The 12,347-nt window shown below is 29.5% G+C and overlaps 1 protein-coding gene across 6 annotated transcripts in view; it reads left to right on the forward strand.

Annotated features, from left to right (window-relative positions):
• Positions 1-12,347, forward strand: part of LOC118193286 (serine/threonine-protein kinase mig-15-like) — a 275,103-nt gene that overhangs the window by 223,036 nt on the left and 39,720 nt on the right. For 5 of the 6 annotated variants that reach the window (XM_085816123.1, XM_085816122.1, XM_085816119.1 and 2 more), the window contains 4 exons: positions 3,570-3,791; positions 5,842-6,070; positions 8,386-8,609; positions 10,811-10,874. In XM_085816123.1, the coding sequence (XP_085672249.1) occupies positions 3,570-3,791; positions 5,842-6,070; positions 8,386-8,609; positions 10,811-10,874 (739 nt within the window). The remainder of the gene's footprint in view (positions 1-3,569; positions 3,792-5,841; positions 6,071-8,385; positions 8,610-10,810; positions 10,875-12,347) is intronic. The other variant, XM_085816120.1, reaches the window with a different exon arrangement.

The following is a 12,347-nucleotide window of genomic DNA, read 5'->3' on the forward strand; positions in this document are numbered from 1 at the left end:
TCTAAGTTTATGGTGAATAACATATCAGTTATTCTTAATTAAAATAGTACTAAATGTAATCTTTTGGCCTATGAGTTAAATTAACAAAATCTGTTTTTAGCATATGAAAAGAAATTTTCGTTGAATTTTTTCCTTGTCAACATTTCTTACAGCATTTAAAAATCTGTAATCATCGCCAAGCGTATGTTAGCATAAAAGGTTGCCATACTCTTGTTATTCAATTACTAATATAAAAAAAAGTTTAGACATCACTGCATGAGTTATTACTGAAGCTGTCATGCATTGATAAACGTGTGGTGATGAAAGCAAAATATAATAAAAAAAAACCCTGAAAGGTTCCAGATTTCAAATTACGTCCAAAGGGGTGTTTTTTTAATGTTTTGTGTGTTACCTTTATTTATTAAATATCATTTTTTTAATAAAATTTAAATTTAAATTGTTAACTTTGCTACGTACATATGATTTTCTCACCAATTGTGTATGGTTAATAAGTGCTGATAATGTTCTTCGCACTTAAACCATACATTTCATTTCAATAGCAATGTCGCAGAATAATTTTAAAATGAGCCCATCTTTAAAATTTCCAATACACAGTTCCGCGCTGGAGATAAAAAGCCCTTCCCGCCTGTAGAGTTAAAGTTTTACAAAATATAAAATCGATAGTAAAACAAATTGCAAATTTCAAATTTGGGCTTCCACATGCCCATATTCGCAGTAGGATTACATCATTCAAAATTTGATGGCTTTATGTACTTTTGTTTTATTACAATGCGAGAAATATACATACATTTATGCAGATTTATATTATTTAATTTCTTCAAATATAATGCACGACTCTAACATTTGGTGGCAACACTTTGAAAAGTGAAATGGACATTTATAGTGATTCAACACAAAATCGCAAAATGAAAACAATAGTCCTTCTGGGACAAAGCCCCTTTGGACTCGTAATGACTTGCCAGGTCGCCATCAGGGATATAAATTAGGTGAATGTTTCAGTTTGAGATGTATACCAAGCAGATGCTGAGCTATGGAGCCAAATTATTAATCTCACAAATTTATGCTTACATGATTGTTTTCCCATAACAAGGTATTTTATTTAGTGTCTAGGTGAAATTAAGAATCGGAATTTTTAAGTGAAAATCTTCACATGTTTTATTATGGAAGGCGCATGCGTAAAGCATTAATAATAAAAAAAAAATGTTTATGGCTTTGAGATCCAGATTTTAGATCATTCGGAATAATGGACGTCTGGATTTCAGACTTTGTACTGTATATTTATTTGGCTTAAGAATGCATATTAGATTTCCAATTGCATTTTGTTTTAAATTAAAGTTATTTAGCTCATGTTAATGTTAAACAGAGAATCTATACATATTTTGGAAACTAAACTGTGGCATACATTTTTCTACCAAGATAAGTTATACCATGATAAGTATAAATATATTTGCAACATAAAAGTTTTAAATTGTTAACGTTAATACATACATATGATTTTCTCACCAATTATGTATGGTTAATAAGTGCTGATAATAATAATTAAACTCAGACCTCATGGAAATCATCATTTAGATTGTGATTTGAAAATCTGTGTAATTTTTAAATTATTAGTTAACTTGACTTCATTGTCAACTTAATGTTTAATTTTTGTATATTCTGAAACAAATATACTGAGTATCTATTTTATAAAGAATTGAAAATTAAACTAAGTATAGAGAACTAAAGCATCTACTGAAGGTTTACTACTTTTTTTGAAAAAATTGGGCTGTTAATATTGTTTATACTTGTGAACCCTCAAATGTTTATAAAAACCCAATCAAGTGAATGATAGTTTTATAAGTTTTCAGTTTAATTTGAATTTTTTAGCAAAATCATTCTTTATTTGAATAAATTGCATTTCAGGTACTGATAAAAGTGTTGGTAAGAAATGAAGAAAAATTTTTGTTTTAAAGGAAGAGCTTTTATCAAGTTTTGAGGAAAACATTATTTTTTTGTGAAACATTATGGTTTATAAAAATGATGTAATCAAATATCTATATTTTTGGGAGTAAAACAAGAGGTCAGTCAAAAATTAATTCAAATAAAATAGAAACTCCTTATCTGGTTCCTTATCTGATGAGCTCCAGAGACAATTAGTGATAATCCTTTATTAGTGTAATATAATAAGGGACAACTCTACACTCTCGACTTATATTCAACACATCTTAACTACATTCTAATCATTAAAAAATTTTTTAAACAGTTATAATATATTAGTGTCATCTGCTGGCTAGAGTTCGCAACATCCTTTGGGGCCAAAAGTTCATCAGGAGACAAAAACATTCTTTTCAAGTGTTGATTGAGAGTTCCAGACAACATTACACTTGCACAGGTCTCCTAATGAGAGTTCCATTTGAAAGTTTCATGCTGCTTGCACGGACATGGCCATCACATCCAAAATGCAATTCTGTCACAATGCCTATTTGCGATAAAAGGCTAGACATGTTGCCATCTTTTATCGAAATCACGGTATTCTCTTGAAGTTCTGTGGCTGAGTTGACTGGTCATGATTGATGAGATGACCTAAGCACAAGAAAATAAGATTCCTACCATGTCTTTCACATTAAGCAAATCTTTTTGGTATCTTTTCATTTTCAAAAGTTGGGATTCAGAGAAAGCAATCTCTTTCATTGCTTGAGGAAGAGTCGATAATTGTTGATCGATCAAGAAATGTCCAAGTGTTAGTGGTTCTGTTTCATCTGAATCTCTGAAAACATAAGTGGGAGGGCTAAAATTGATAATTGCCTCTGTCTTTATCAATATAACTTCCATTTCGTATGATGAAACTGATGTTCTTCCTAAGATTCTTCTCAGCCTCATCTTAACTAAGCATTCTCCAAAACCACCCTACCAGATCAGTCCTTTTGACAATAAATTTCCATTTGATAGATAACTTCCCAAATAAATTTTCACTTCTTCCTCTGTTACGATTTTCAGAACAGAAAACAGAAAGATGTAACAGAAAACAACAGGATAAATACCTTCAGTACTATTTGTATATAATTATATATATATATATATATATATATAATTTTTTTGAGTAGTATGAAATTTTATTGGGACATACATTTTCAGTTTTCCCTATTATAAAGATCTATGTTTTCACGCTGTTGTTATCCTGATCTAATTTTTATTTTTTCAGACATTTATCTTACTGAGTTCATTAATTTCTTTATTAGTTATATGATCTTTTAGATATAATGAAATTATCTTTAATTTGAAAAGACATATTTTGTAATCATATCATTAATCAGAAGATAATTTAATTCTAAACTCATTTTTATCATATCTTGTGTTATTCGTCTCAAATAGAAAGCTTTTACTAGTTCTTAGGTAGAGATATTCAAGTACCATAATACTATTTCAATTACTGTTATGAAAATTCTAAACTAAAATTTGTTTTTAGTCTTGAAAATGCTTTTAATAAATAATCTAAGATTTTCATTGTTCTGTGAATAGTTATACCCTGGATGCAGGTATAATTAATCGATTGGTGATAATAATTTCAGTGTTCTTTGAAATTTTTTTAGAATGACAAAGACCGAACAGATAGGAGTGCACAAAGTTCTAGTTCTGACCGTGGTCCTTCACAGCGTATGGAATCTTCACAGAGTTCTCCTGGAAATATTGGTATGGCAGCTACTCGTTCTATGGGTGTTTTGCCTGACCTTTTGCAGCAACATGCGTCTAATACATCTGGCCATCAGTCATCACCTCAGCATAGGCTTCAAGATTCTACTACATCAGATGAGGTTTAGAGATTTTAAAATTTTAATGTTAATTTTTCTCAGAAAGTGTAAATGTGAAAAACACTTGATCATCGGTTTTGCAGATATTTAATGGAATGTATTTCATTACTGTAAAGCATAGATCTCAGTGTGGGTATTAAGGGATCTTGGAACAGAAATTTTAATATTCAGTTTTTCAGAAAGTATACCTATGATTAAACACTGATATTATCAATACTTTGTATAACATGTTGGGTCACCGGTGACCAGCATTCGACATGGCTACAAGTGTTGTGGGTGCCACCAGTGACGTGACTAATAGTAAAATACATAATTAGAGTAAATAGCGATACTGGTAAATTTTTAAATAATACCATTGTTACTATAATGGTTTGAAGAATAATAAATCTTAAAAATGTAAATTATAAATTGCAATAATGGTCTACAGCGCCTTGGGGGTCACCGGTGACCTCCCACAATGGAAAATGCATTAAGCACAATTATATAACTCACATTATCTGTAGATAATATTTCAACATAATATACATCGCATAATAAAAATTTCAAGTTGGCGTCATGGGCAAACCATGTCAAATGCACACGGCAGTCAACGTGATAATGTATTTCATTACTGTAAAGAGTAATTCCCACTTTGGGCACTGACAGTCTAAGCAACCAGACCTTGCTACATCACAAAAACTGGTATACGAATCTTGTATAAATATTCTAATTTTTTGACTTCATGCCAACTTGGTCTGAAAAGCAACCAATCACAGCGAAGTAAAAACATTTGGCCAACAGTTTTGCTGAGTCATTTACACGTGTGCAACTACTCTTCTCTGACTGACTACAGTTTAAATCTTCTTGCACAGGTGTTAAACAGACTTAATGACTTTTATGGTACAAGAGACAATAAAAGAATGGTAGCCATCGTCTGAACAAAGTCTTAGGGGATATGGGAGTCGTTATGGTACAAGAGACAATAAAAGAATGGTTATATCTGGACTTTTTGATTGCAACTGGCATAAGCTGATCTTTTATGTCTAGCAACCTGTTGTCTTATCCTCCGAGTCTTGGTTCTTTTAGCTAGATTTTCATCATAGTAGGGATATGCAGTTATCTAGATAGGTAGGTAGACAAACCATTAGTTGTACATTTATATAAATAAACTGAAAGAAATAAATAGGTAAAGAGGTACACAGGCAATGAGATAGATAGGTTAATATGTTGCTGATGCTGTATAAAACAGACACTTTGACATTAATTAATTTATTATTTATAACATCTGTCTCATACTAATAGAAGTTTCTCATACTTTTGCTTTTTAGACATTATATGTCTTAGACAGTTAATGGTTGTCTAGACAACCAGATCTCGTTACATCAGTAATATAAGGAATTTGCCCATATACCTAGTATAATAATTTGAAGCTGTATAAGATTAAATATTCTGACTTTTCAACTGTATGTCAAGATGGCACAAGACTTCTGTGAAATTTTCTGTAACAACATGTTATGAAGGTTAAATGCAATAAATGGCACTCATTTACCAAAAATAAAAAATCCTCTATTGATTCCTTCTAATTCAAGAATAAAGACACTAAAAATATAATTCTTATGATTCTGCCATGTCTGTGTATTTTCAGATACAGTATCTTGTGTTTTAGTAGAGCTGCTCATAAGCTCTGACTCGTTTTATGCACCGAATTTCACAATCTAAACTACCATAAAATAGTGCTGCAATCAATCAAATGTACAAATATGCATCTAACATAAATTGAAAAAGAAATGTATTCAAATTTTGAACAACACACAAAGTAAAACAAATGTACTCAAACTTATAACAGCACAAAATACAAAATAAGCACATATCTGCACTTATTTCTGATAGACTTAAATATATGTTTTTATTAAATGCAGTTACCATAAGTCTTCCACCTCTTTTATTCCCCCTCTCACTTTTTCCTCCCCACATTGAATTTTTTTCCCTTGTTATAAAATTAAGTGTTCTTAAAATGCCAAATTATGTTGTATATTATAAATCTTTTTTAACCCCCTTTTATTTGGTTTTACAGTACAGGCAAGCTGTTGGGAAAGCACCACCTCAACTACAGCACAAACAACGTTCCTTTCTTACATTTGGGTTTGGTGCAGGTGGAACTGGTCCCTCTCCATCTCCTAGGAGAGAGAGCCATGTCAATGTTAATGTCACACCTACATCCCATGAATCATCAGCAGATACTCCTGAAATTCGGAAGTATAAAAAGAGGTTCAATTCAGAAATTCTTTGTGCTGCTTTATGGGGCAAGTATAAAGTTAACAATAATTTTTTTTCTTAAAATTTTTGGAAGTCTATATATTTTTTAAATAAGCTGCCCTCTTGAAATGCAAGAATAACACACTCTTGTACTCTTGTATTTCACAACAAATGCAACAAAAAAGTTTTTTTTTTTTTTAAATTTTGAATATTAGTTCAATTTATGTAATTAAATGCACATATTTTCTAGTTTAAACAGTCTGAAAATGCAAGTAAATTGGTAATAGTATTTTATCATTAATTATAATATAGTTTAGTCCTGTTTCCTAGGTTTCTCTTATATTTTGTATAATTTCTGAGTTTCTACACTAGGAATACAAGTACTAAATCTAGGATTTTGTATACTTGTATGGGGCAATGTACTTTGCTGCCAAAATAGATAATCCATCGATGTTGGCAAAATGTATTCATTTGTGCAACAGACAGTTGGCAGTCATTAGTGTTTATTTTTGTTGTATTAATAATGGTCATTAGTATTTGTTTTTATTACATTGAGCTCATTTCCCCCCCCCCCCTTGTAAGGAATTGTAATAAGGCTGCGGAGTTTTCCATCTGAAGAGAGCATTGGATTTCTTCAGAAATACACCATTTCTTAATAGTAAAGAATGCAAAAATTTGCATTCTATGAAGTTGTACTCATAAGTGATATAATTTTATGGTTTAAATATGTATATTAATGCAATTATCTGGTGTTTTTTTAAATAAAGATGGTTCACTCTATAAACAGAAAAAGTGCTAAGTCTGTGCAATTCTTTGATATTTTTTATGTGAAAACAGATTGCTGTGTGGTTGAAAGAACAAGAGTATGTGTAGTGCCACATTGTGCCACTAAGTTTCTGCAATTTTCTGATATTTTTTCAAAACAGATTGAAACATGGAGAGAACAAAAAAGGGAAAATGTTTTATTGTAGATGTATCTTGTGTTTTTAATTTTATTCATTGTTTGCTTTTTTATGCAAATCTTAGTGATCTCCAGTTTTTGGAAATGGCTATTGTATTTTATATCTTGGAGAAAAATTATTTGGCAATTGTTGGTGACTTTTCAAGAGAAAGTGCTGATTATAAGGAGGGACCTTTTCTCTGTCCCCCCTTTTTTTTGTTGTTGTTGACTTATCATTGAATATTGATCTCGATATTATCCTTATAAAAGGTAAACTGACTATATTTGTATTTAGAATGTAGGTTCAGTAACAAACGTAAATCAGGTACATAATTTTTTTTTTTTTTTTTTGAAATTGTATACATAGGAAAGTTCTTCTGTTCCACTAAAATCTGATTTTTATAAGTAGAATATATACTAATATTTACTCTTGCTTAGTTGCCATATACTTGCTCTTTGACTAAATTCAGAATATGTCTTCTACTTTGTTTTGTGAGAAAGAACAAAGAAATGATGTGTAAATCATTGTTCTCAAAATGTTTGTGTAGCATAATTAAACATGTAGCATAAGTTATGTTTGCTACATATCTGTGTAACATAATGTTGTGTAGCGTAAGTTATTTTTAAGGAATAATATTTATGTAATTTTATTAGAATCTAAATATTAAATCACATTTTAAAAGGGGGGAAAACTTTTAAGTTTCAAATTTAAAACTTTTTATACATGAAAACATATACTTGGTTATGTATTTATTTACCTGAGAAGTATTCATATGGAAATTTTCCCTTATCTTGCCAAAAATGTTCTTCAAAGGGCAACAGTTTCAGTAATTGTTAATATGAGTATAAAAAAATTCACCTATAATTTAAATTGGTTGAACGTTGAAGAGAGTTTTCATGCATGCAGTTCATACATGCAGTTTTTTTTTAAAGTCAAATAAGGTTTTGAGTGCAACAAAACTTGGAATTATTGGAAAATTGTTTCTCTAATCCTAACATTGGTTATGCCATCTCTAGGATTTAAATGACAGCATTTTATTATCAGCTATGTAGGCCATTTTTAATACCAATTTTGATATATTGCTATTAAATTAACCTTTTAACTCCTATAAATATTTTGAATTAAAAGCAACGAAGTTTTACTACATTAAAAAAACCCCTTCTTATTCATTTGTAAATAACATTTTTTATATTTTTTATTAACCATACCATAAAGTTTAGTCATTTTGATCACCTGAAATTTAACGCTGAATGAATGTTTCGTGAATGCAGCAAAAAGATTCGAGACATAGTATAGTTTTTGTAATGTATACAGAGTAGTGTTTTTTTACTTACAAATTATTTTCTGTTGATCAAAATTATATCTGATTTCTTTTGTGACTTATACAATACAATAATATTAATTTAATTATTGCTTTGCAGGTGTAAATCTATTAATTGGTACTGAAAATGGCCTTATGCTGCTTGATCGCAGTGGCCAGGGAAAAGTGTATCAACTAATTTCCAGAAGAAAGTTTCAACAAATGGAAGTTCTTGAAGGTCAAAATATTCTTGTCACAATATCAGGCAAAAAGTGTCGTGTACGAGTCTATTATCTCTCCTGGCTGAAGAGTAAAATATTACGTACAGATGGGGTAAGTGTAGAAGCAAGTATCATTTCTTTTTTTTTTAAATCTTAATTATTAGAAGCTAAAATTTGTTGTGCATTTAATTACAATGTATAGTATTTTATTTCTTTGCTAGCTATATTCTCATTTATAGTATGATATAATTTTTCAAGAGACTTAGGGTTGTATGTTGTATCTTGCTATAGAAGCAACATGTTTAATTAACATGTCTTTAAATTTATAATGTAGAGGCATGCAAGCCTTGCGAAAAAGAAATCGCGAGCATGTTATCATGATCTCGTCTTGAACCTGCGCTTATGAAGCCTACAAATCAACCAATTCGTTCATTGTGGATGTATTACAAACACCAGTCATCTGTTATATTTATAGATCAGATTCTTAAATTTCTATTGGTAGGCAAAAACCACTCTTTTTATGGGATCAGAGCAGAACCATTCACTCAACTGAATTGGTTCTCTTTTTAAGGCTCACTAACAGTAACTTTTCACACATTAACTTTTTATTTCATAAAACAGTTTCACACATTAACTTCCCAAGCTCTTTTGCTTTTAGATTATCCACTAGGTCATTCAAAATCACTCAATAATCTAAATTTAAAAAATGAAACCCTTCTTTAATTAGATCACTGCTATAATTGTGGTTAAGGGCATCTTGAAACTTTCAAAGTTTTGAGAGCTCTCTAACTTACATTTCAACTAATTCAGTCATTATTTGTACATTTTGAATCATAGTCACTTTGTGTATGTTCTTAAATTTACATCAAACCTTTGGTTTTTTAACAAAAGTAGAAGTTCTGATAAATTCTTATATATATATATATATATATATATATATATGCCCCTGATTTGCAATATATAATTATTATTTTGTGTGCTTTTCAGATTTACCCACAATTTAATTTATTTTACCTAATGAGAAGTACCATAATTTGCTAGTTAATCAAGAATCTAGCACAATTATAAATGATTGTTATCACAGTAAAAAAAAAAAAAAAAAAAAAAAAAAAAGTAAAATAAAAGACTGACCGTCACATATTTTATTAACATTTTAATTTTATAATGTGCCGCCATTTACGACTGCAAACCAAATCTAAAATTTTTCATTGAACAGCAGCTATCTCATGTTGAAAATTGAGTCGAAAATTTGAAGACACATATTCCCAATTTTCTGATAAAAATATTCTAAACATTCTTTAAATGATGAATCAATTTTCTTAAAATTTTCAATGCTAGATGTAAACATTTGATTTATTAGTTTTGTTAATTCCAGTTCAGTGGCAGGAAATATGAGAAGCTATTTTCTGTTAATTTAAGTGCGTCGAGCATTACTATTATTTACGTCAAGCAAAAGTAGAATTTTTCCATACCTTGTATTTCAAGTTTATGGGCTGTTTCTGAATTTGAATGGAATAATCTCACATTTCACTAGTTTGAAGAATAAAAAATTAATACAGGTTTTTAAATGTACCAACATCTGTAGGAGCTATGAGTAGAATTATTATATTTTCCTAAAATTTTATGTATCATTGTGTGTACAGAAGACCAAAAATTTGCACTGTTTGGAGAATGAGGTTACATAGATTTTAGAATTTTGTGGATACCAAACCATGACTGAAGATTGAGACAAAAAAGTGGAGAAGAGACACACATAAAAAATATTAATTTCTTTTTGACTTTTTTTTTTTATAAAAAACAAATAAAAATATATTAAAATTTTATACAAAAGAAAACATGAATTATAAGGTAAGTAAGAAATAATTTTTTTTAAAAATATTTTTCAAATGTCTATCTGTTTACAGTAGCTTTTTTAAAACTTCAGATTTACCTGTATTGGATATTAATTTTTTCAAATTATATTGAGTTATTATTTCTTAATATGACACACTCTTTTATTGTTCTAAATTTATTTTTTCCCTATTACTTGAAAGAAAAATTACGAGTTTATATAGGACACTCTGTTATGAAGTACCGTTTTTAGTTCTAGTTGTAATAAAAGTTAAAAATTCAAGTACTTTTGTAGTAAATGGGAGTGATTGTCACCAAGCGTTAAAGTCAGCATGAAATATAGCCTGGAATCGAAATAATAATGGCATTCACATACCATCATTGACATCTGAAATTCTGTTGGGGATTTGAGGTTTCAGCAGATTTTTGGTCTTCTGCTGTACTGAATTTTTTTAATTTGCAAGTAGTAAAAAGTATTTAAAAAATATATTTTAGATTGAAAAGAGGAGTGGCTGGATAAATGTAGGAGATTTACAAGGAGCTGTACATTTCAAAATAGGTACTAAAAATATTATTTAAAAAATTTATTTGAATTCAGGTTATGAGTAATTTCTGATGTTATTCTATTAGTCTTTAGAACACACAATTAAATTTCAGTTTTCTGTACTAATTGAACAAAAACTAAACATTGGTTTAACAATATATTTGCATGTAAAACATGTTCAAGCTTTTATTTATTGATACTTTTATTTAATTTTTTTACTCAAAACAATTTAAAATTAATATCATTTTATATTGTTTTATTTTTAAAAAATTGAATGTATCTTTATGCTTTTTAAAGTGTTCAAAAACAGTAAAGTGTCTTTAATTCATGTAATATTTATTTTCATCTTTCTCTCAGATTGTACTCTGTTTTGTTATGTTTTTAAGTTTTGATGTCTCTTTTCAGGGGGGGCGGATGAATAAAATTTATGCATTCACTCTAAAGAGCATTCCTCGAAATGTAAAAATATATCTATCAATAAACATTTATTATTTATTCTGATGTTGAAATTTGCATTTCATTCTAAGCCTTTGAAATAAATATAATGTAAAAATATCTATTTTATGATAACCTAAACCAGTGGTCGGCAAACTTATTAGCCAAAGAGCCAAATATGAACATTAGAACAATTAAAAAAAAAATTGGGAGCCAAATCTGCCTGTTTAGTAAACTTTTATTACACTAAATAAAACTAAATTTAATACTTAATATTTATTAATGCGAACAATGTGCTTGTGGAAAGCTTGAGTAAGTTAGGTTTGTATGTTTTTGTTTTAAATTTTAGGCATGATTCCAAGTTCTCATCAATAAGGCGACTTCTCAGTTTACTCTTGATAATGTTCATGCTTGAAAAATATTGTTCAACATATATATGTAGAACCGAAAAGGGGAAGAATAGCAAACGCGAGCTTTTTCAGCTGATCGTAAGAATCAGGAATACTATTCCAAGCGTTGAAAATGATCATGTCTTCTTTCTCCAGGTCATTCAAAGCAGACCAATTGTGATGTGAACTAAGATCTTTTTTCTTCTCCAATATTTCCAATTCAACACAAAGACGTTTGAATTTAGAGCGCTATATCTCCTTGTTTTTTAAATCCAGCAATTGTACTTCAAAGCTACCAATGTCAATTTCAAAAGGAGAAAATTTTAACTCGGTTATCGTAGCATTAAGAGGATTTATGACAAATGCTAAAGTTGCTCTGCTGTTTTTAAATTCCTGAAACCTGCTGAGAAATGCTTCCCTCATATTTAAAATTACTGTTTTAAAATGGTGTTTATCAATAGAGGAATTATTTTCTTGGCGATGCTTCAACAGGCTCGGAAAGTGAAACAATGTTTCCCTTCAAAATCCTGTGCAAAAATGGATAATTTGTTTTCGAACGTTTTCTTCTAACATTAAAAAAATTATTAAGTTTCCTTTCTCTTGTAATTTACGATTAAGCTGATTTAGATGAGGCATAACGTCTACCATGAAATAAAAATTTTGG

This window comes from Stegodyphus dumicola, chromosome 4, assembly GCF_044657685.1.
Source record: "Stegodyphus dumicola isolate Sdum_Otavi_A_Nest chromosome 4, ASM4465768v1".
Lineage (NCBI taxonomy): Eukaryota > Metazoa > Arthropoda > Arachnida > Araneae > Eresidae > Stegodyphus > Stegodyphus dumicola.